Here is a 25,923-nt window from a genome sequence, read left to right as displayed (position 1 = left end):
CCTGTGCACTCTGGAGGCACGTGGGTGGTACAGCTGGAGAGCCCACGTGCTTCACCGAAATGTCCCGCAGGAGGCAGTGAAGCTCCCATGAGCTGCAGCTAAGACCCGACACAGCCAAATAAATAAATATTTTGAAAAAGGATATCTTTCCCTATAAAATATATACATTTCTACATCATCGTGTTTGCATACTTTCTTGTTGCATGAATATTCTATTTAGCATTTAAATAATCCCCCCTTGATAAGCATTTGTATGGTTTATTTTTTCCATCTTGTATAGCATATTTGGCAATGCACTAGAGAATGCAGCCCCTGCTCTGGAGGCAAAGCTGGCAGGACTGCCAGGTGGGCACGTCACATCCTGTGTCGTGTTGCTGGAAGGGAGAGCCAGGGAGGGAGGGTTTCTGAGAAGAGGTGGTGTTTCTGCCCGAGTCTTGAAAGATGAATGAGTTCAGCAAGCAGAAAAAAGGCATTTCAGGCAGAGGATGTAGCATGGGAGTCAACAGCAGAGGTCAAGAACATGGAAATTTTGAGGGATCTGAGGACCTCGGAGGTGGCTGTGACCTGCATCATTATGTACATCATTGTTAGTATATTTGTCTTAGTTCCGGCTGCTATCATAAGTTACCACGGAAGGGGAGGCCTCTAACGAAAGGCATTTGTTTCTCTTGGTTCTGGAGTCTGGGAAGTTCAAGATCAAGGTGTGGGTTGCTTTAATCCCTGTGAGAGTCCTTCTCTTGTTGGCACATGGCTGTCTTGTGTCCTCACATGGTGGAAGGAGAGCTTGAGCTAGCACTCTTCCTGCTGTTGTTTACTTGCTAAGTCATGTCTGACTCTGCGACCCCATGGACTGCCGCACACCAACCCTCCCTGTCGCTCACTATCTCCCGAAGTTTGCCCAAGTTCATGTACACTGAGTTGGTGATGCCATCCAGCCATCTCATCCTCTGTCACCCCCTTCTCCTCTTGCCCTCAATCTTTCCCAGCGTCATTGTTTTCCAGTGAGTCAGTTCTTCGCATCCGGTGGCCAAAGTATTGGAGCTTCAGCTTCAGTCTCAGCCCTTCCAATGAATATTCGGGATTGATTTCCTTTAGGATTGACTGGTTTGATCTCCCTGCAGTCCAAGAGACTCTCAAGCACTACAGTTTGAAGACATCAGTTCTTTAGTGCCCAGCTTTCTTTATAGTCCAACTCTCATATCCATACATGACTACTGGAAAGACTGTAGCTCTTTTATTGATTATGAGGGCTGCTCCGTTTCTTCTATGGGATTCTTGCCTCCAGTAGAAGATATAATGGTCATCTAAATTAAATTCACTCATTCCCATCCATTTTAGTTCACTGATTCCTTAAGATGTTGATGTTTCTTCTTGCCATCTCCTGCTTGACCACATCCAATTTACCTTGATTCGTGGACCTAACGTTCCAGGCTCCTATGCAATATTGTTCTTACAGCATGGGATTTTACTTTCACCACCAGGCACACCCACAACTGAGTGTCGTTTCCACTTCATTCTTTCTGGAGCTATTAGTAATTCTCTCCGCTCTTCCCCAGTAGCATATTGGACACCTTCCAGTCTGGAGGGCTCATCTTTCGGTGTCCTTTCTTTTTGTCTTTTTATGCTGTTCATGGTGTTCTCGTGGCAAGAATTTCATTGAGTTATGCAAGCCCCTTCGCCACAACAAGGCTGTGATCCATGAAGGGGCTTCCTCTTCTTATGAGGACATAGATCCCAGCCTGAGCCCCACCCCATAACTTCATCTAAACCTAATTCATCTCCAAATACCATCACACTAGGGGTTAGGAATTCAACATATGAGTTTTGAAGAGACACAAATTTCAGCCCATAGCATTTTTTGACACTTGTGACTAGCAGGAAGAATGAGAATGGAGAACTTGTTTTTTTTTAACCAGTGATTTGGTGACCAAATGTAGAGTATTGAGAGGGCCGGGGACCCCAATAACCATTTCTTGTCTAAGAATGTTACCATAATACCTGTGCTACCTCAGTGAGAGATACCATGGATTTCAAGAAATTGACCAATTCATTTTTTTCAATGAATAAAAAGAAGCCATTTATTTCTAAATATAGAATAAACAGCATTTATCATTACCCCAATTTTGGTATCTTTTAGGAGAAAAGTACAGATTGATCTTTTTTTATTGTTAAAAATAAATTAAAAAAACTAAAATAAGATGAATTTGCCAAAAATAGAGTACAACAGGAGACTAATAGAAAAAAAAAATAAAGATGAATCATAAGTTAAGATGAATGTGAACTGTCTTGGTGTTTATATAATTTTATACACACTCAGATTTTTTTTTTAGTGCTTAAAATAAAAAGTTTCCTACTTGCTTCCAATCTAGGGAGAGTATATTGTGTTCCTTTTTTATGAGAAAGATGTGAAAAGGTAGAACATGGGCTTTGTTCTGTTTCTGGCTGTGCTGGGTCTTCACTGGGGCAGGAGAGATCTTCCTTGTGATGTGCAGGCCTCTCTAAGTTGTGGCTTCTCCTGTTGAGGTGCATGGGCCCTGGAGCAGGTAGGCTCACTAATTATGGCCAGGCTTAGTTGCCTAAAGGCATGTTGGATCCTAGTTCTCCTGACCAGAGATTGAACTGGCATCTCCTGCATTGGAAGGCGGATTCTAAACCCCTGAACCATGAGAGAAGTTCCCCGCTCTTTTTAAAAAATATTTATTTTTGGTTGCATGGGGTCTTCGTTGCTGCAAGTGGGCTTTCGCTAGTTGCAGCGAGTGGGGGCTACTCTTCATTGCAGTGCACGAGCTTCTGATCGCCATGGCTTCTCTTGTCGCAGAGCACAGGCTCCAGGGCGCACGGGCTTCAGTAATTGCGACTCTCAGGCTCTTGAGACAGGCTCAGTAGTTGCGGTGCGTGGGCTTAGTCTGCATGTGCAATCTTCCCAGACCAGGGATCGAACCTGTGTTCACCAGGTTCTTTACTGAGCAAACAGGGAAGTCCTTTTTATTTATTTATTTAACCTGGGCTTTTTTTGTCAGGCAGTAACAGACCACCACTGATCTAAGGGAGGGTCGCTTTTATTTTCACCTCTTTAACATGAGCTCAGCCACAACGGTGAAAGCAGAAGGAATGATACATGATGTCACTTCGGCCAAAGCCAGAGTTTGGGCAGAAAGGGTCCGTAAAGAGGCTGGGGTGTGGATCTGGCGACTGAGAAGTCTTGTTTTACAAGCTGACCAGAGTGGCCACCCTGCAGGCCTGGCCTGGGTTAATGAGGAGAGGGTGGGAGGACCTGGGCCCTTCACTTGCGGGGGCTTCTTCTCTTCTCAGTACATGTCAGGGAAACACGATCTTTGCACAAAAGGGGAGGGAAGGGATGGAAAAGCAAGGTGAGAATGACAAGTCAGACTGACATCTCTGTTACACTCAAGCCAGACGTTGCTTTAGATAAAGTCGTCTTGGAAATGGAACTTTATTTCTCTACCAACATACACACACAGAAAACTGATCGCTCAACCAGGAACCTCGGCTCTCAGGCCACCCCTGTAATCCAGGGTGGAAAAAACGTAGCCCCCAGATGGCCTTTGTGGGAGATTACTGGCCGGTAATCCTTCCTTGTCCTAGAAGATTAAGTCTGCCCTGGTGCAGTTGTGGTCAGCTGAACAGTTTAAAAAATAATAATAAGTTGTAAAAAAATTAATAAATCTGCCAGTGTCTGATGTTTGCCTGAACTGTTTGTATGTGGAGGCGATGCTACAGCACTGGGCCCTCCTTTGTTTATTGAAGAAAGCTCTAGAAAGCTCTGCTTCCTGCATGGGTTGTTGGCTGTTGGCTGAAATGAACAGCAGGTGGTGATCAGAGCTGTTCGTCGGGTTGCTGGGGAGAAGTCACTTATTAAACAACCTCCTTGTCCTGAGGGTGTGACGGCTGCACCTGTCCCAGGAAGCCAGGCTCTTGGAACCCGGGGCTGGATCTCTTCCTTGGGGTTGCCTGGTGCAGTGATCCAGAGTGGCGCTCAACCCAGGAAGAGGCAGCGGCGGTAGGACCATGCGTTCTGTGTTCGCCTGGGATGGACGGTAGAGAGATGGATTTTTATGAGGACTACGAATCTCCATTTGATTTTAATACAGGAGTAAACAAAAACTATCTCTACCTGTCTCCCAGTGGAAATACGTCCCCACCAGGATCACCTACTCTTCGGAAGTTTGGTAACTCCTTGTTTTCTAAAGTGACATTTGCTGCGATGAAACCTGTATGCAGCTGGGGATTTGCCTGGCTTTATAGTTCTTAGTGTGAAAGGGTGTTGCTGTGTTGCTATTAGGGGTTAGTAAAGGTGTTACGATTCCAAGTAGAGGACTGGATGGCTTGTTAAATGTTTAGAATGTATGTATATGTATTTAAATGTGCATGCGTGCGCGCTGAGCTACTTCAGTTGTGCCCAGTTCTTCGAGATCCTGTGGACTGTAGTCCACCATACTCCTCTGTCTTGTTTGGATTGACTTATATGTACTTGGGGCTTCCCTGCTGGCTCAGACGGTTAAAAAAAATCTGCCTGCAATGCGGGAGACCTGGGTTCAATCCCTGGGTTGGGAAGATCCCCTGGAGGAGGGCATGGCAACCTGCTCCAGTATTCTTGCCTGGAGAATCCCATGGACAGAGGAGCCTGGTGGGCTTACAGTCCCTAGGGCCACAAAGAATCTGACACAACTAAAGTGACTTAGCACAGCGCCTCACAGCATAGTTGGTTTATAATTCTGTGTTAGTTTCAGGTGTGTAGCAGAGTGATTCAGTTATACATACAGAGATATCCGTTCTTTTTCAAATTCCTTTCCCATAAAGGATATCACAAAATATTGAGTAGATTTAAAAAGTGGACCTATTTGTATAGGCATTAGAGGTCTTCTGATCACCTTAAGTTCATCAACCTAATAAATAGCCAAAATGGGGGAATCCAGAGGTCTTCGCTTCTGGTCACCTATGTAATTTAGGAGGGACCCCCACCCCCAATTTTGTTTTTGTGAAACTGAGGCTTAAGCAGCTGAAGCACTGACTAAATTCAAGGTCCTGCTAACGGCGGGCCAGGTTTTGGGCTTGGAATACTGTGAGCAGCAATGTGCAGAAATACCCAGGTGAGAGATTTTGTTTTTTCCTCGAACGATACTCTTTAAAAAAAAAAGTTTTCAATTTTTAATTGGAGTATAATTGCTTTACAACATTTTGTTGGTCTCTGCCACACAATGGCATGAATCAGCCATAGGTATACATAAGTCACCTCCTTCTTGAACTTCCCTCCTACCCTCACCCCACCCTCTAGGTTGGCACAAAGCCGGGACCTGAGCTTCCTGCATTAAAGAGGTGAGAGATTGTAAGAGAAAAACTTGCTACTGTGCCTTTGGAAGCAGGCACTCCTTCCCACGTGCCGCTGGAAGATTGTTCTGCAGGCCAGGAGCCCCCCTCAGGGCAGAGCTTAAGTTTATGAGCAAACAGCATGAAGCGAGAAGTTGCCTCAGCCTGGTGCAGGCCAATCCCCTCATTTTACAGCTAACGGTTGGAGACGGTTAGACGACCTCTGTGACTTGCCAGAGAAGTAAGCAGATTTTCCTAGAAGTTAATGTTTCCCTTTTTAATGAAGATTAGGTCACATTTCACTCTTCTTAAGCTTAAAAAGTAGGTAATTAAAAAAAAAAAAAGTAAAGGCTACAGCATGAACCCTAGTTGTAAGTATTTTAGACAGCATGCAGCATTCCTGTCACCATTGGTCACAGTCTGTGGTCACCCTTGGGGGTGTAGTTTGGTTTTCCAGGAAGGGGAAGAGGTTGACAATAACTGAGCTGAGCAGGTCTCCGGAAGTTGGGGACTGGCAGGCAGCAGCTGGATGTCTGTTGCGGGAACTGGATTGCCAGGAATCTGTCTTTTGATGCCCTTTCCTGGCCCTGCAGTCCACCATGGGCTCTGCAGAAAGTACGTCCTCCACTGTGCCTGTCCCCAAAGGATGACTCCCTCCATCCTCACTGCTCAGTCCTATGTGTAGGAAATGCTTCAAGAACAGTACACAGAAGGAAGTTAGACTGTAGTGACCTGACCTCAGGTAGACCTCAGTGATCAGCGTGCAAGACTTCGAAATTCCCAGGATGATTCTACTGCTTGTTGAAAGTCTCTGTCTTTTTAAATCTCTGTTTTACCTCCTTTCCTTTTCCCAGCTGTAGTAATTGCCACCCTTTGGGTGTTTTCTGTTAAAACAGAAGCAGTGGGTAGGGTTGAGTGTGTCTCTATTTTGAACAATTACCTCCCTAATTCCTAGTTGCATTTTGTAGGAGTTTGGGCTTCTGGGATTAGACGCAAAACGATTTTAAAAAGCAAGTGAACAACAAAAACTGGAAACAAATTCATGTATCCAGTTGTGCTCCCCTTTATTCAGTTCAGTTCAGTCGCTCAGTCGTGTCGGACACTTTGTGACCCCATGAATTGCAGCATGCCAGGCCTCCCTGTCTATCACCAACTCCCGGAGTTTACTCAAACTCATGTCCATTGAGTCGGTGATGCCATCCAGCCATCTCATCCTCTGTCGTCCCCTTCTCCTGCCCCCAATCCCTCCCAGCATCAGGGTCTTTTCCAGTGAGTCAACTCTTCATATGAGGTGGCCAGAGTATTGGAGTTTCAGCTTCAGCATCAGTCCTTCCAATGAACACCCAGGACTGATCTCCTTTAGGATGGACTGGTTAGATCTCCTTACAGCCCAAGGGACTCTCAAGAGTCTTCTCCAACACCGCAGTTCAAAAACATCAGTTCTTCAGCACTCAGCTTTCTTCACAGTCCAACTCTCACATCCATACATGACCACTGGAAAAACCATAGCCTTTATTGGTTTGTGTTAATTTTTAAAAAGGATTGAGGGGAGGGAGAACATTAAACCAAACAGAAACTGCCATAAGCAGTCACCTGGTAAGAACATGGTGATTCTAAAATAAGCAAATCGAAGCTGGGATCTACAACAGGAATCTCCAGTCTTTGTGCTTGTGACTCCTCGGGGCACAAGAAGCCTGCAGATCTCTTTGAATATCAAGTAGGAGGCACAGATGGAATGAATACTGCCTTCTGTGTGTTTGCAACTTTTGTGTTTTTAGATAGGAGCTCTTAGGATGGACACATAGATTATGTGCTGTGTGTGCTTGGTCACTCAGTCATGTCCAACTCTTTGCGACCCCATGGACTGTAGCCCACCGGGTTCCTCTGTTCATGGGGTTTGTCCAGGCAGGAATACTGTAGTGGGTTTCCATGCCCTCCATTTAAAAGCTCACATGGCTATTGGCCACTCTGAGTTTTCCCGATCAGCAGACAAGTAGTGCACAAAAAGAACTGATGTTAAAAGGAATCATACTCAGAAAAGGCTGGGGACACTGATCTGGAAAGCACAGTCTTTGATATTTATACAAAATGCCATCATGGGGCAAATGAAAAGGTAAAGAGTTTTAATCTCTGGACAGAAGGTTCCTCAAGCAATCTGAGTGAAGGACAGGATGAGGGCCAGTGGCTGGAACAAAAAGAATTCTTTTATCAGAGATGTTAAACTCTCTTGGTACAACCAGCCCACGTTCAGAAATGCCTTATACTTCTTGATCCGCAACCCTCATAGATATAAAATGTCAATAGCTAAAGCCGAATTCTCTGAAACAGAACTTACCCTTACTATGTGTGATGTACTCTGATATTTTATATTATTCCTGTTTCTTCTTTAAAAGATGCTCATTTGGTACTGCTAAAAGGATTTCACAGCCTATAGTTTGAAAAACACTGATTTCAGAATCTGGAATACAAGCTCCATTAGGGATGTCGGTCTTTCATTCACTGCTTTTCCCTTAGCACCTAGAACAGCACTCGACCGCTGTGGCTCTACAAATATTTGTTGGTTGAATGAATGAGTGAATGAATGAATGAAATGGAACTGGCAAAGACTAAATCACGCTGTAGATCACTTTACCGATGTGAACATGGAGGCCAAGACTGGTGTTGTGAAGTCCCCAAATCACAAAGCTTAGCTCAAGTCAGGACTCAGCATCACCCCTCAGTTCTCAAGCCACTGGTTTTGTGTGTGTGTGTGTGTGTGTGTGTGTTGTTTGTTTTTTGATTAGATGAAATCTGCACCTGCCCAGTAACGGATATCATAGAACAGGGTAATCATTCTAGGCGGAACCTTTTCTTTGATCAAGGATCTTACTGAGGGGTAGTTTGTTGTGAATTCCCTGGCGATTCAGCTGGTATAAATAACTCTGTGGTCTCACTTCTGAGGCCCTGGGTTCAATCCCTGGTCATCGAACTAAAACTCCCACAGCCCATGTAGCGTGGACTTAAAAAAAAAAAAAAAGATTACTACTGGTAATTTGTTGATTCCTCGTGTGCCGCTTGGACCTGAACTTTCCACATTGCCATGCAGTTTGTTCCTGTTGTCCTTGCTTGAGTTTTCTTTTCCAGTCTGTGAACACTTACAAGGATAACTTTCAGTGTTATTTATGTAGATTCATTCTTCCTCTAAATGATTTTCTCATGTACAGAAAGATAAAGCAAGCCCTGGCTTATATATATATATTTAAAAAAACTTCTGGTTATTTCTAGTGATTTCAGGAAATAAGAGCCATTTAAAACTCTGACATTTTAGTTTTCTGCTGTCGTATTTGAAACTCTGAAAACACTGAAGAAAATCAAATTGAGATTCTTTAGCTCAGAGTCCTTTTCATTCTACTCCATTCCCCTTTTTGATTTAGACTCTGAGTCATTCTCTCTTCTTTTTAGAAAAGGGGTTATCACTTCTTGAAAGCTTTTTAGGATGTCCAGGTCTTAAATAGTAAATATATGGGTTTACAGAATAAAAATCCGAGCAGAACTGAAGAGCGGTAGAACCTTCTTGTTCCTGCAGAGGAAATTTAAAGACTTCTCCTCTGGGGGTCCCCAGATTCCTCCGTGGCTGACCTTCTGCCACCTTTTCTGTGGAGTGACCCAGTTTTGCTAGTTTTACTTGATTGGTGTTGTTAGGTAGTTAGAATAGGGGAAAAGAGTCCAAAGTGGCAGTGGCTAAAAGACCTGGAAGGGAAAGCCCGCGAAAATAGAACGAAGGAAGGTCCGAGGACCAGAGTGAGAACCTCAGGTAAAACAAACAACACTCCTGCCTAAGCCCAATTTACATAAGGCAGGCCCAGGGACAGAGAAACATATAAAAAGAGGAGCCGAAGCCCTCTTCCTTCTTCTTCTCCTTCGCCCCCTCCCTCTCCCCCGCGCGATGGGGCGATCTTCTCTTCGCGTCTTTGGAGCGACGTGCCCTCACGCCTCGAAGATGGATTTTTCCTGCTATTATCTAAATAAATAGAGCTGTAACACTGAGCTGTAACACTGATTTATTTAAGAGCTATAACACGGTCCGTTCGAGATCTGAGAGCTATAACACGGTCTGTCCTCCGAGAGCTGTGACCCGCCAAGGGGCTTCAATGTCCGTCACTCCAAATTTTTGTTGTGACGAGACAAAGAACCGAGGAGCATACACTCGCGTGACAGTGTCAAGGGAGCAGATGACTTGAAATAATTGGCTAAAGATTTTCTCTCTTTTTTTAAAAAGATGAAAGAGATTCAAAAATCAGTTTCAGAATATCTGGAGGAACACATGGAACCTTTGAAACTACTAATGTGTCCTTTTGCCATCTTTTCTTTCTCCTCTACTCCTCTGTCTTGCGAAGTCTGGGGAGAGTGCCCTTTCTTTGGCCCGGAGCTTGACCGCCGTGCGGGGCCCCACTTGGAGAGTCGCCCTGGAACGGGTGGCCGGTCTGACTCGAGGGCTGTCTCCCCCTTGGCGTCAGCGCTGTCTGCCTCTCCTGCTTTCTGCAGGGATTTCCCCTCTGGTGACCCTGCCACTGCCCAATTCACCTCCTGGGTTCCTGGGTGCCCCCCCCCCCGCAATGGAATGACTAGTTTTCGCTGCTTTCTTATTCCTTGTTGCCTTGATGACAATTATTCTCATTTTTTTTTCTCCGGAGGGTTTTTACCATGAACAAATATGAGAAAACAACAGCCTTAAGGAGTATCAGTTTATGACCCATGCTCCTTAATCTGTCTCTTCTGAAGATAATCAGAGTCTAATAGCAGGTTTCAGAGGCTCTGTTGCCTGAAGTCACTGGGGGCGTTTTTGGCCCCCATCCCTCCGGGGGCATCCGACTGCATCTGGAGAAGATTTCAAAATGCTTTTTGTTGTTCCCACTGGGTGCAGGGTGAGGGGGGTTGCCGCAGACATGCATTGGGCACATGCACAGGGCGTCCTATGGGACGCATAGAACACCCCCCCTACCCCCCACCCCCGCCAAAAACCCTCCTGCTCAAAATATCCATCATGTAGCAGTTGGAAAGCCTCTCCTTAAGTGGATCCTTTGCTTTTAGGATCTCTTAAGGAGAAACACTTTGAAGTGGGGACCTCCAAGTATTCCCTCCCCATTCTGGATTTTGTCACATCTGGAAACAGAATAAGGCATAGAAAGTTAAAGCCTCAAGTGCAGACTTAAAAAAACTTTTTTAAAATTTATTTTTGGCTGTGCTGGGTCTTCGTTGATGTGCGTCTTTTGTCTAGTTGTGAGCAGGGTCTACTCTCTAGTTGGAACGGGCAAGCTCCTCACTGCAGTGACTTCTGTTGTCACGGAGCGTGGGCTCTTGGCTGCGTGGGCTTCAGTGGTTGTGGCCTGTGGACTCAGTAGTTTCAGCTCCCGGGCTCTAGGGTATGGGTTCAATCGTTGTGGTGCGTGGGCTTAGTTGCTCCTCGGCCTGTGGGATCATCCCAGATCAGGGATCGAACCCGTGTCTCCTGCATCTCCTGCACTGGCAGGGATTCTTTACCACTGAGAAACCAGGGAAGCCCTCAAGTGCAGACTTTTAAGGGGAAATATTTTTATTTTGTCAACTTTGTGGGTATGACCACTAAAGATATTTTGAACTATGTGGTTTTTCTTTTATTTTTTTGTATCTTTAGGTTAAAAAAAGGGGAACTCATATTTCTCTTTGTATGTGCTTAAAGAAAATCCCAGAGACTGATGTTTCTTATTCCTACTCTTGTCTTAAAGCTGTCGTTGCCTCTTGAAGACTGTGTAAAGTGAAAGCGAAGTCGTGTCTGACTCTTTGTGACCCCAAGGACTGTAGCCCACCAGGCTCCTCTGTCCATGGGATTCTCCAGGCAAGAATACTGGAGTGGGTTGCTGTTTCCTTCTCCATAAGGCTGTGTAAGAGAGGTGTATATACAGTTTTACTTTCCAGAGAAGCTTCTATGGCTTGATTATGCTCTTACAAATTCTCTCGGGTAGGGAGTGTTAACATTCAGACTTCAGGAGCAGGTATCTTAGACTCCTCCTACTTCTGGCAACTTCTCCCCTCCTGAGTGGCTGTTCTTGGGGAGAGCTGATGATATATTCCTGCTGTTATCATCGGCGCCCCACCTGTTGACCACGGGGTGTTTGCTGTGTACACACCCCTGTCACATGAAGGTAGGAGCCCTGCTCGGAATGGTAACAATCTTCGGATAGATTATGCATTAGACACAGTTGTATTTCTACAGAAAGTGACATTTTGTGTCTGTTTTAAATAAGAAAACCTTTTTAGGTGAGAACAGTGAAGTGGGAATGAAATATATAAAATAAGAGAGGCAGGGTAGACTGTGATGGGAAGCTGGGTTCTTATCTCTCCCTCTGACTTCACGAGGTTGTTGTCCTTGCTTAGTCGCTGAGTTGAGTCCAACTCTCTGTGACCCCATGGACTGGAGCCCGCCAGGTTTCTCTGTCCATGAGATTTCCCAGGCCTGATTACTGGAGTGGGCTGCCATTTCCTTACTCCAGAGGGTGCTTTCCTGCAATTCATTTATTCAGATAGTGTTGCTGAGCATCTCCAGGCACTCTGCACCACATTCTGTGTGGGGCTGAAGCTGCGGGATCAGCACAGCGCTCGGGTCAAAAACTGCCCAGCCAGCTCTTTCCGGAGTACAGTAGACAATACACAGAGGGCGTTGTGCCCAGAGTGGGCCCAGGCCACCAGAGCCAGAGAATTCCTCTAGGAGCAGGAGAGGTTTCCTAATCCTTTATTGAAATGAGTGGGACTTGGAAATAAGGAGAAGGTTTCGGGAAGAGAAACTAACATACGCAGAGACATAAGAAAAGGAAAGAGATGGTGAAGGTAGTCTTACAACATTGTGAGTGTAATTAATGCCACTGACTTTTGTGCTTAAAAAATGGTTGCCAGGGGAGGGGAAGGGATAGTTAAGAGCTTTGGGAAGGTCATGTACACACTGCTATATTTAGAATAGATAACCAACAAAAACCTGTTGTATAGCACAGGGAACTCTGCTCAATGTTACCTGGCAGCCTGGATGGGAGGAGGGTTTGGGGAAGGATGGATACATGTATGTGTATGGCTGAGTCCCTTCGCTGTCCACCTGAAACTATTACAATGTTGTTAATCGGCTATACCCCAATACAAAATGTTTTTGTTGTTTAAAAAATTAAATTATTAACAGATGGTTAAGATGGTAAATGGTATGTTATATATTTTACCATAATAAAAAAATTGGGAAAAAGAATATGGGAGGCCATTTACTTTTTCTTGCCCTTTGCGTTAATACATTCCTTAAAGAAAAAAAAATCAGTAAAACACGATTCCCTAGAGGAACTGCAGTTTGGAAGATGCAGGGAGAGCCCCGAGTGTGGGAGGGCCAATGAGGACAGGAGTGGGAGGTGGAGTCGGTGGCCTCCAGATTGTCCAGAGCAGGGAGCTTTCCTAGGGGGCGGGCAGCCACACAGGGATTGAAGGCAAGAGTGCGTAGTCCGAGTCACGTTTCAGATAGCGCCCTCTGGTGGCAGGATAGTGAATGGCGTGGAGGAGTCAGAGACCAACCGACACGGAGCTTTGGGACAAGAATCTAAGCAAAGCGTGGTGACAGCCTGAGTGGGGTGCGATCAGAGATGGGGTGTGAAGTGGGCTGGCAGAGAGGGAGACGGAGCCACATCTCAGAGACGCAGGAAGAAAACCTAGGGAGGGCGAGGGGGCGGGGAGGGGTCAGGGGACCAGAGACTTCAGAGCGAGGTTCAGTCTGCGAAACTTGGAGAGATGAGATCTGATGGAGCACTGTCCTCTGTTGAACGGGGAGGAGGGGCTTGGAGAGTGATGGGAGGTGAGCAAGTGAGCCTTGTGGGGTCAGGCTTCGTGGAACGGAAGAGGAGAGGAAACAGCCAGGAGGACTGGTAGGACCTGGGAAGGTGAGTCAGAGCAGGTACTCATCAAACACTGAGTATATGCCCACCTTTTATTTCATGACCCTTTAAAGCATTCTTATAAAAACCCAGAGAGCTACGTGGTATTACTGTCTTTTTATTTTTTAAACAGGTAATGGGTTTGGGGTTCAGTTTCCCGGAGCTCAGTTCTTTGGGACTACCATGACAAAGCGCCCCAGACTGAGTGGCTTAAAATGACAGAAATGTATTACCTGTATGGTTTTGGAGGCTGGAAGTCCAAAATCAAGGCGTCGGCAGGGCCATGCTCCCTCTGACACATGCAGGGAAATCTTTCCTTACCTCTTCCTAGCTTCCTGCTGGTAACCCGCCTTTTTTTTTTTTTTTCTTTAACCTTTTTTTTTTTTTTTTTTTACAATTTATTTATTTTGGCTATGCTGCGTCTTGTTGCTCGGGCCGCCAGGGAAGCCCCCTGGCTTGCGTTGGCTGGTGCTACATCCCTCCAGTTTCTGTCCTGCAGCATCACACCAGATGCTCCCTCTGCGTGCTCTGGATCTTTACACAGTGTTCTCTCCGGGTCACTGATTCAAACTTCCTTTTACTTGTACGGACACCAGTCATTGGGTTAGAGCCCACTCCACCCTCCAATCCAATATGATGTCATCTTGATTACATCTGCACAGACTCTGTTGCCAAATAAAAACACATCATTTATGGGCCCTGGGAGTTGGAAGCAGAGTGTATCTTTTTTGGGGGGAGATGCAAGTCAACCCACAAGGTCATCTGATTTTAAAAATCTCTGCCCTGTGTTTCCTATCTTTACACAGTGAAGTGTTTGAATTTAAATGATCCAAAATTCTTTTCAGATTTAAAATTGTGTGAAGATGATTGTAAACGTTTTAAGTGATAATCATAGAAAACCTTGAAGGGAAACAGTTGACCTTAACTGGAAAAAAATAGTCAAAGATGAAGAACTGGAGGGAAGAGAGAACCACTTCAGTGAGGGGTTTCCACTCTGGGGTGGTCTGGGCTGCACCCACCACACTGAGCAGAGAGATCCCCACCAAGCTCTCAGTCCTGGCGTAGCTTTAAGGGTAGGTTCTAAATTTCTATTTCAAAAACTAGTTTCTTCCTTGGTTGAAATTTTGGGAAATATGTGGCAAATGGATGGCTATGCATGGGGCATAGGGAGGGGAGGAAAGAAAAGAGAAACTTAGTTTGAACAAATCTTTAACGAATAAGTCAGTTCAAATGAAGTATTTACAAACATTTGCTTTGTTCTGGGTGCTGTGAGACCTGAGGTATAAAGATAAGGGTGTGACATTAGGACCTTGTTTTCTAGGTTTGCACATTGAGAGGCAAGGACCTCTTAGGACCTTGTAAGGTCCTAAGTGGCAAGGACCACTTAGCCAGTTGGTTGTACAATGATCTCCAGTAAGAAGACGTAAAATGTAGAAGAAAACATAGTGTCTTGGGATTTAAGGGCGCGTTCTTCCTGGTTCATGTCCATTGCTCTCTTGGCCATGGATCGCCCAACAGTTCGCCCGTGCGTGGAGGCCAGGCTCTTCTCCCTAGATGAAATCCTTTAGGGTGATCCCATGTGTGCAATTGAAGACAGGTTGTCAATCTGTTTGCACAGCTAGAAGAATTATTAAGCAAGTGGCTGAAATGGTAATAACCTGACAAAACAAGTTATCACCAGTTTGCAGTCACTTGGGCTCAATAATGGCACCTGTGACTTTCAAGCCAGGCATCCCCCTGTGTTCTCAAGCCGCAATGGAGTGAAAAGCCCTCTGCTTCCAGTTTTCCTCTGATCAGCTCTTTGGAATTTCTCTAAGAAAAGTATACACCAAGGAGCAAGGATTTAGAGTCAGGAAGACCCGTGTTTGAATTTCTGCAACTCTGGGCACATTACTGAACCTCAGAGGGCCTCAGTTTCCTAATGGGAATGAATACCCCAAATACTGCTTGTCTCATTGGGTGATGGTTATAAGAGCCTTGTGTATGTGTGTGTGTGTTTTAGATAACGTGTAAATGTTAAAATCTCTTGTCACAGTGGCTAGTGTATTAGACCTCAATAAATAATGTCGTTTCCTGCTTATTCCGTCTTTTAAAAATAGATCTCTGTCAGACTCTGAGGAGAAACATTAAAATTAATGATCAAATAGGAATTTTCTGAATTATTCAGTTTTCAGTAATCTTTAGAGCGTTTCCACTTCCCAACTTCTGTGTTATGAATGAGAATTTCCCAAATGCCAGATTCTACCTCTACAATATATACTCTCACTCCCCCTTTTAAAACTTTTTATTTTATACTGGAGTACAGTTAACAGTGTTGTGTTAGATTCAGATGTACAGCAAACTGATTCAGTTACATATATTCTTTTATAAATTCTTTTACCATTTACGTTGTTACATAATACTGAGCAGAGTTCCCTGTTCTATACAGTACAGGGAACTATATAATTCTGATTGGTTATCCAGTTATATACTCCTACTGAACATGTACAAAATAGGATAGATAATACCTAGAAACTCATTTAAGGAAAAATTTGGATTCCCAGGCTTGGGGAAAATGTGGTCAGAAATGATGAAATGACTGCTTTTGATCTATTCTACATTTTTTACAGTTTTATTCATTACTGGTTCTAGGTATCTCCCAAGTCTGACCTTCAGCCCCCTACTTTTGTCTTTATTTGTGTTTTGTATAATCAGTGATTTAAAGCATATGCTTTCAATTAAAATGTTCAGGTTTACAATCCTGTCCACCACGTATTCAGGTATGTTACCATGGGGAAGTTATTTAACCTCTGTAAGCTTCAGTTTCCTCACCTGTAAATGGCGATGGTGATCCTTGTCTCACAAGTGTTACACGTGAATGATGTAATGTATTGGGACCACTTAGCTCAAATTTGGATAGAAATAGAATGCACTTAGTGGCAGTGGCTGTGGTATTAATAATTTTCCTAAGTCATGATTGTTAGGTTTTTTCAGATGATTTTGGTTTCTTTCTGTTCTTTCTTCATGGCCTTAATTTCCAGTTTTTTCCCTAGTTGATGATCATAAAACAAACCTCATCTTTAAATTCTAATATTGATAATTTGCTGCCACCTACAGGCTAATATGAAAAAAAAGACATGTAATTACTAGCTTTCTTAGACTGTGAATATAAAATCTCAAGGTTATTTTGGTTGTCCCAAAGCTAACGGTGGACAATCCCAGAACTCCGTTTTCTGAGACACTTACTTTCCCTGGCAGCTCAACTAAAATTCTTGATTAGTATTAATAGAATCATCTTAGATTATTTTTGGAGTTGAACAGTTATTCATAAAGCATTATTAGATATTATTATTATCATCATCAGATATTGCATCTTCCCCCATAAGCAGATTTACAAAATAGTGTTTATTAAGAAGCACAAAAGAGTCTTTGTTATTTAAGGTAAGTTTAGCGCCTGAGTTTTGTTGGGCTTCGTTGCATCCTAGCGAACTTCAGACGTCTGAGCAAAACATTAAAAATAAAATGAAGAATGTTTATACTGAGCTCTGTGATGGTGCTTACTCCCTTGCCTTGTACGATTGCTGCCTGTATGCCTCTCTTCCATTCTCCTGATTAAGCTTCTTTTTCAAATAACCTGGTACGTGGATCCATTTGCAAGCGTACATGGTCCATCCTCCGTGGTTTCTTTTTCTTTTTTTTTGACTGCACCATGAGTCTTATGAGATCCTAGTTCCCTGATCAGAGGTTGAAACCAGGCCCTCGGCAGTGACAGCTCAGAGTCCTAACCACTGGACCACCAGGGAGTTCCCTTCTCTGTGGTTTCTGACTGTACATAGTACAGCATCTTGGCGCAGTCCGATTTGCCTCAAGCTTCCAGTGCCAGATAACAGGGGATGGGTCCAGCAAGGTTTGTGTACTAACTACAGGGTTGAATTTTGGCTTGAAAATAACGGGGAACCACTAAAGGAACCACTTTAAGCCGGAGAGTGACATGATAAGATTTCGATCATGACTTGGGCAATCCGTTTGCAGATATGTTGGGAGGGGCCTGCAGAAGCAACTATTCATTGAGCCTTTCCATGCACTGATTGTACCTGTCATGTATCATTTCTGCATGAGAGGACTTAATCATACCCTATTCACCACTCCAGTTTTTGAATTGTTTTTGAATTGTTTTATTTGTATTACTTTGATGCCTTTCACAATTCTGTAAACACCTTTCAGGTAGGCCCTGTTGTGCTATGGATTGTTGTTATTTTAATTATCAGCTGCTATTGTGCAGTGCATATACAATAGGCCAGGAGCAAGCGTCTTTGTACTTTTACTCAATGTGCGCACGGACATACAAACACTTCTCCTGGCTTGCCGTGGTGCTCGCTGCTTGTTGAACCGCAAGCTTGTCCTCTCTCCTCCATCTCTGCCCGCCTGCTATGTCTTGTCATCTGCTACCTGGCATCTTGCTTTGGGTGGGTGCCACATTGGCACTATGGTTGAGCTAGCCCTTCCCAGAAGTGGACGTGGGGGCTGGTGGGGCACAGTGTGATTACTGTAATGCTCACTGGCAGAAAGAGGTGAAGAGCAGGAAGAGGAGGAGACCTTTTTCTGGTTCCCTCTGCAAAAGAGCTGTTACCATGGGACTTCCCTGCTGGTCCAGTGGGTAAGACTTCGCCGTCCAATGCAGGATGTGCAGGTTCAATCCCTGGTCGGGGAGCTGGGATCCCACATGCCTCATGGCTAGAGGACCAAAACATAAAACAGAAGCAATATTGTAACAAAATCAATAAAGACTTTAAAAAAATATTAAAAAAAAAAAAAGCTATTGTCAGAGGAGACTGAAAATCCCAAACCATGGAAATGGATGGCAAAACAGTGACTATGGAAAGGTGAGCGAGGCCTTGTTTCAGGTGTAAAATTTAAGGGGTCATCAAAAAGCTCTTCAGTCCAGATAAGTATTATGTTAATGCATTATTTTAAGAAATTTAAAATCAAAGAAATTCATGATGAACAAGGGCTTCTTCCCCTGTGGCTCAGCAATAAAGAATCTGCCTGCAGTGCAGGAGATGAGGGTTTGATCCGTGGGTCAAAAAGATCTGGAGGAGGGCACGGCAACCCACTACATTATTCTTGCCTGGAGAATCCCAGGGACAGAGGAGCCTGGCAGGCCACAGTCCAGGGGGTCGCAAAGAGTCAGATGGGACTAAGCACCCATGCATGATGAACAAAGTACTAACATTTTAAATAAAGACAAGATCTGAAACAGTGCTGTGATAAACCTGAGGAAAAAGGAAAAATCAGCCATACTGAGCCTGTCTGTTTAAGAATTTGATATTTTGTTCATCATGGATTCTTTGAATTAGCTTTGATTTTTTAAAAAATGTTGCATTAAAATATTAAAATTATTTACATTGAATTAAGTGCCCTCATAAATCCTGCACCTGAGGATCAGGGGCCTCACTGAACTTGCCCTTAGCCTTGTACTTGGTTGGTTGGGCAGAAGAAGGGGGAGTTGCTGAGAGACAGGTGCCTCCCTGGCGGCTCTCTGGAAATACAGAATTCTTCCTGGTGGATAGGTAGACACTGGCTGTTATTTCAGGGCAGTGAGTGGGGCAGGATTGGTCTTATGTGGAAAGCTTTTATATGGGTGTTTGTCGTTTCTCTGAATATATTGTGTTGGCCAAAAAGTTCATTTGGATTGTTCAGTAAGATGTTACAGAAAAACTTGGTCGAACTTTTTGGCCAACCCTAGATAAATTAGGAGCTTCCCTGGTGGCTCAGTGGTAAAGAATCTGCCTGCCAGTGCAAGAGACTCGGGTTCAAGCCCTGGATTGGGAAGATCCCCTGGAGTAGGAAATGGCAGCCCACTCCAGTATTCTTGCCTGGAAAATGCTGTGGACACAGGAGTTTGGGGGGCTGCAGTCCCTGGGATTGCAAAGAGTCGGATATGATTTGGTGACTTAACACGCATGCATATAAATTAGGGTTTTATTCTAAAGGGTTATCTGGATGAGGCTTTTTTTTTAAATTTTATATTTTAAACTTTTTATTTTGTACTGGGGTACAACTGATTAACAGTGTTGTGATGGTTTCAGGTGAACAGGGAAGGGACTCAGTCACACACACACACACACACACACACACACACTCCTCCAAACTCCCCTCTCATCCAGGCTGCCACATAACATTGAGTAGAGTTCCATGTGCTATACAGTAGGCCCTTGTTGTTTATCCATTTTAAATAAAGCAGTGTGTACATGTCCATCCCAAACCCCCAAATTATCCTTTTCCCTTTTCCTTTCCTCTCGCCACCATAAGTTTGTTCATGAAATTTGAGTGGATGAATGTGTGCATGCTAAGTCATTTTAGTCATGTCCGGCTCTTTGTGACCCTATGGACTGTAGCCTGCCAGACTCCTCTGTCGTGGAATTCTCTTGCCTGGAGTGGATGAGACATATTTTTAAAAAGTTACAAGAAGGTATCGCCTACTTCCACTAGGGAGAGAAATGGAATACACTTTCTTTAGGCGGTTCTTCAGAGTTGAATCTGATTAGTAGAGGAAGCTAAAGACATTTACAGTCTCCTTCTGTGAATATTAGTCATGCTGATTTACTAGTTAAGCATTTAAAGTCTTGGCAAGATCTCATTCTTGGCCTCTTAACTCTTCTGCTTTGCACTAAGTATATTGTGACTGGAGAAATGAACAGAAGCTGAGAGAATGCTGTATTTTCTAAATTCCTATTTTGAAAGAGTGTAATTTGGTGGTTTTTAGTAGTTAGCTCGTGAGTTGTGTGTGGGTTTTTTTTTGTGCTTTCCTAGGATAGCCAGGCCTTTTGAAGGCAGAAAGACGAGATAAGGCTCTTACCTCATTGGCTTTCTTCTGGCTGGGGATGTATATTTACAGACTGTTTTTTGTTTTTTTTTTTTGTCTTCAACAAGGTCTGCTGAGAACAGACCCAGTACCTGAGGAGGGAGAAGATGTTGCCGCCACGATCGGTGCTGCCGAGACCCTGACAGAGGAGGAGCGAGAGGAGCTGAGAAGGGAACTTGCAAAGGTAAGGAGCCATCCTTCGGGAGCTTCGCTTTGAGCTTAAAATTTGTTCTCATTGGTTTTCTGAGGTGCCTGGTGATGGTCTCTAGTCACTTTCAGGGGAGAGAAAACAGTGTGCGTTTACTCACCCTACAGAGCTTGAGTGAGGAGGAGGAAATGGGAACATATGAGACCAGTTGATTTTTAATACGAGGAAGGGTATCTATGGGTAAAGTGGGTCTGAGAAGTAGAGTGTGAAGTTGGAAATGGATGAGGGCGACTAGTGGATGTCTTCTAAGTGACCTCACTAGCCCTGATGCACTTGGCTTTCAGTTGCTTTGAGTGACTTCTTTCTACCTTTGGCAATGTTGTGGATAGAAGCTCTTTGAATTTTCTTTCCATTCTTCATTCTCTCCCTTCCTCTTTTTTCTTTTTTTTAAATCAACCATTTCAAAGTGTACAGCTGAGTGGCATTTAGCAAACTCACAATGTTGTGCAACTGTCATTTCTATCCAGACATTTTCATTATGTCCAAAGCAGACCCCATACTCACTAAGCTGGCATGCCCACTCTTCCCTCCCTCATTCCCTGGCAACAACTAATTGCTTTCTGTCTCTATGGATTTACCTATTCTGGATATTTCATTTCAATGCAGTCACATAGCATGTGATTTTTGGTATCTGACTTGTTTCATTTAGCATAATGTTTTTGAGGTTCATCCTTGTTGAGCTCATATTGGTACTTCACTGATTTTTAATGGCTGAATAATATTCTCTTGTATGTATCTACTATATTTTGTTTATCTGTCCATTTGTTGAATGGATATTTGGGTGGTTTCCACCTTTTAACTATTGTAGATACTCAGCTAAGGAATATTTGTGTAAAAGTACATTTGAATACCCATTTCCAATTCCTTTGGGTTATACCCAGAAGTAGAATTGCTCATCACATGGTAATTCCATGTTTAACTTTTATTTTCCAGAATTGCCAAGCTGTTTTCACAGCAGGGTTGCCATTTTACATTCCATTACCAGCTTCTCTACATGCTTGCCACATTTTTATTTTCTGTCTTTTTGATTATAGCCACGTTAGTGACTGTAAAATGGTATCTTGTTGTGCTTTTGGTTTGTGTTTCACTGATGAAAAAGATATTGAGCATCTTTTCTTGTGCATATTAGTCATTTACATACCTTTTTTTGGAGAAAGTCTATTCAAATCCTTTCCCACATTTTTATTTTATTTATTTATTTTTTTTTTTCATTTATTTTTATTAGTTGGAGTAGAGCATCATTTTTATTTAGAATAGTATTGTCTTCTTTTTTTTTTCCATTTATTTATTTATTTATTTATTTTTAATTTTTTTATTTTTTTCCATTTATTTTTATTAGTTGGAGGCTAACTACTTCACAGCATTGCAGTGGTTTTATTAGTTGGAGGCTAATTACTTTACATCATTGCAGTGGTTTTTGTCATACACTGAAATGAATTAGCCATGGATTTACATGTATTCCCCATCCCGGTCCCCCCTCCCACCTCCCTCTCCACCCGATCCCTCTGGGTCTTCCCAGTGCACCAGGCCCGAGCACTTGTCTCATGTACCCAACCTGGGCTGGTGATCTGTTTCACCCTAGATAATATACATGTTTCAATGCTGTTCTCTTGAAACATCCCACCCTCGCCTTCTCCCAGAGTCCACAAGTCTGTTCTATACATCTGAGTCTCTTTTTCTGTTTTGCATATAGGGTTATCGTTACCATCTTTCTAAATTCCATATATATGTGTTAGTATACTGTAATGGTCTTTATCTTTCTGGCTTACTTCGCTCTGCATAATGCGCTCCAGTTTCATCCATCTCATTACAACTGATTCAAATGAATTCTTTTTAATGGCTGAGTAATATTCCATGGTGTATATGTACCACAGCTTCCTCATCCATTCGTCTGCTGATGGGCATCTAGGTTGCTTCCATGTCCTGGCTATTATAAACAGTGCTGCAAAGAACATTGGGGTGCACGTGTCTTTCCCACATTTTTAAAACATTATTTATCGTTTTGTTGTTGAGATACAAGAGCTTTTTATATATTTTGGATACTTGATCCTTATCAGATATATTAATTTGAAAATATTTTTTCCCATTCCATACATTGTCTTTTCACTTCCTTCATATTGTCTTAATGCACAAAAGTTTTAAATTCTGATGAAGTCCAACTTATTTTTTCTTTAGTTTGTTTGTTCTTTTGACATTATATCTAGGGATCCATTTCCAAAACTAGATCATAAAGGTTTATATGATATTTTCTTCTAAAGCTTATATTTAAGCCTGTGGTCCATTGAGTTAATTTTTACATATGATTTTATATATGGTTTTTATATATGTTCAATTTTATTCTTTCACATGTGAATATTTAGGTTTTTTAGTACCATTCATTGAAGAGACTATCAGTGAATGCTCTTGGCATCCTTGTCAAAAATCAGTTCATGTATATGTAAAAGTTTATTTCTGGATTCTCAATTCTGATATATTCATATATATGTCTGTCCTCCTGAGAGTACCACACTCTTGAATACTATAGCTTTGTAGTAAGTTTTAAAATAGAGAAGTATGACCGTTTCACCTTTTTCTTCTTTGTCAAAATTGTTATTTAAAGTCTCATGCAATTCTATATTAATTTTAGAATCTACACTTCCACCCACACACAAAAAAAATGCCATTGGGATTTAGTTAGGGTTATTACTGAATCTGAGGATTGATTTGGGAGAGTATTGTATTATTACAATACAATTAAGATTATAATCATCTTAACATTATTAAATCTCACAATCCATGAACGTGGAGTGTCTTTCCATTTATTAGGTCTTCTTTAGCTTAGCAATGTTTTGTAGTTTTCAGGGCACAAGTCTTATACTTCCTTAGTTACCTTTATTTTGATAAGTTGTTTTTATTCTTTTGATGTGATTATAAATGGAATTTTCTTAATTTACTTTTCAGATTTTCATTGCTAATGTGTAGAAATATTAATACAACTGAAGTTTGCATATTAATCTTATATCCTGCAGCATTGCTGAACTTGCTTATTAGCTCTATGAATTTTTTTGTGAATTATTTAAGAATTTTCTCTATATAAGATAATGTTATCTGCAATCAAAAGTAGTTTTACTCTTCCTTTCCATTTTAGATGGCTTTTATTTATTTTTCTTCTCCATTGCTCTAGCTGAAACCTCCAGTACTATGTTGAAAGGCAGTGGTGAAAGTGGGCATCCTTGTCTTGTTTCTAATCTTAGGGGAAATACTTTTAGTCTTTCATCATTCAGTGTGATGATAACTCTTGGTTTTTATAAATACACTTATTCAGATTAAGGAAGTTCCCCTCTATTCATAGTTTGTTCAGTATTTTTATCATGAAAGGGTCCTGGATTTTGTCAAATGCTTTTCTGCACCTATTAAGATGATCGTGTATTTTTTCCTTTCATTCTATTAATATGGCATATTACATTAATTGATTTTCATATTTTGAGTCATCCTTACATTCCTAGAATAAATTCCACTTTATCCTAGGTATATGTATTCTAGGCCTTGATGATATCATCCTTTAACTATGTTTCTGGATTTGGTTTGCTGGTATTTTACTAAGTATTTTTGTACCTATATTCAGGAGAGATTGACTTGCAATTTTCTTTTCTTATATCTTTGTCTGTTTTTTGTATCATGGTAATGGCTGGCCTCTTGGAATGAGTTAGGAAGTTTTCCATTCTCTTTTGTGGAAGAGTCTGAGAAGACTTGGCCTTAATTCTTCTTCAAGTGTTTAGTAGAATTCATCAATGAAGCCTTCTTGTTTTGGACTTTTATTTGTTGGGAAATTTTTGATTATTCAATCAATTTTTTTATATGTTCTAAGTCTGTTCAGACTATTTTTTCTTAGTCAGTTTCAATCATTTGTGAATTTCTAGGAATTCATCCGTTTAAGTTATCTAGTTATTGGCATTTAGTTGTTTATAATATTCTCTTACAATCTTTTTATTTCTGTAAGGTTAGTAGTATTGTCACCACTTTCATTTCTGAGTTTAGTTATTTGCATCTTCTCTTTTTTACCCTCTGTTGGTCTGACTAGAGGTTTGCCAATTGTATTGATCTTTCTAAGGAACAGTTTTTGATTTCACTGATTTTTCACTATTCGTTTTCTGTCCTTTCTTCTGTTTATCTTTAATCTTTAATTTAATTTAATCTTTAATTCCTTTCTTTTTTGTTAACTTTGGCTTTAGTTTGCTCTTCTTTTCCTACTTCTGTAAGAGTGTACAGTTCGGTTATTGATTTGAAATATTTTTTTTAATGTAGGCATTTACAGCCACAGATTTCGCTCTGAGCACTATTGTTACTCATCTCATAAGATTTAATATGTTGTGTATTTGTTTTCATTTGTCTCAAAGTATTTTCTAATTTCTTTTTGATTTCTTCTTTGACCCATTGCTGGCATAAGAGTGTGTTGTTTAACTGGATAAATTTATGAATTTCCTAGTTTTCCTTTTGTTTCTGGTTTCTAGATTTATTCCATTGTGGTTGGTCAAAATATTTTATATGATTTAAATTTATTGAGATTTGTTTTGTTGCTTAACAGTATGCTTTGTCCTGGAGAATGTTTCATGTACATTTGAAAAGAAGGTGTATTCTATTGTTTTGGGGTGAAGTGTTCTGTTTATAGTTGATTTATAGTGTTCAGATCTCCTGTTTCCTTATTCATTCTATCTACCTCTTTACATCAGATTTTATAAACTAGGTGGGGATAGGATGGATAAGGCAGATTGGTGATAAGCCCTATCAGGAGAGCAAGAATGAAAAATATAGAGTATTTGGTACATGTCTAATACTGTTATTTTGAAAAGAGAAAACAAAAATACTTTTTATACAAGTTGCATATGTTTATCGTAAAAACAAAAAGCACTGAAGAAAAGCAAAATTACCTTTACAGCATAAAAGTTTTAGATTATCTGTTTCCAGACTTTTTTCTATATATGTATTGCTATAATATTTCAGTATTTTAAGAAGACATCAGAATACACAATTACAACTTTTCTCCACTTAATTGAATTTCAAAAAAAATTTTGTGGCACTAAATAATCTTCTACAATTTTCATTTTAAATTGGTGCAGAATAGCCTGTTTTTTTAATTGCTGCAAGCCCATTTTTAATTAATGGGCATATCATTTACAAACATTTCAGTTATTTCCCTTTTTTGCTTTTATGAATAGTATTTTGATGGAGATACATATAATCCTTTAGGCACCTCTTTAATTAGTTCTTTTTTCAAATTCTATTACTTTTGGTTGTGCTGGGTCTTTGTTGCTTTGCTTGGGCTTTCTCTCGTTGCAGTGGAGTGGGGGCTCCTCTTTGTTGTGGTGCTTGGGCTGTTGATTGCGGTGGCTTTTGTTGTTGCAGGGCACAGGTTCTAGGCACACGGGCTTCAGTAGTTGCAGTGCACGAGCTTAGTTGCTCTGTAGCATGTGGAATCTTCCCATACCAAAAATCAAATCTATGTCCCCTGCATTGGCAGGCAGATTCCTATCCACTGTGCCACCAGGGAAGTCCTTTAATTAATTCTTTAGAATAAACTCCTAGAAGTATTAATAGAATCCCTGGGCTTACTGGGTGTTAAGAACACAGTCATTACCATGTACACCAAC

General features: G+C 41.8%; 1 protein-coding gene across 3 annotated transcripts in view; it reads left to right on the top strand.

The window, feature by feature from the left end:
* The window catches only part of TPD52 (tumor protein D52), a 122,328-nt gene that overhangs the window by 69,909 nt on the left and 26,496 nt on the right, over positions 1-25,923 (top strand). For all 3 annotated transcript variants that reach the window (XM_070477210.1, XM_070477208.1, XM_070477209.1), the window contains exon 2: positions 20,157-20,272. In XM_070477210.1, the coding sequence (XP_070333311.1) occupies positions 20,157-20,272 (116 nt within the window). The remainder of the gene's footprint in view (positions 1-20,156; positions 20,273-25,923) is intronic.

This window comes from Odocoileus virginianus, chromosome 15, assembly GCF_023699985.2.
Source record: "Odocoileus virginianus isolate 20LAN1187 ecotype Illinois chromosome 15, Ovbor_1.2, whole genome shotgun sequence".
NCBI classification, from domain to species: Eukaryota; Metazoa; Chordata; class Mammalia; order Artiodactyla; family Cervidae; genus Odocoileus; species Odocoileus virginianus.
The sequence above is the reverse complement of the archived record's forward strand: the minus strand, read 5'-3'. Positions and strand labels throughout refer to the sequence as shown.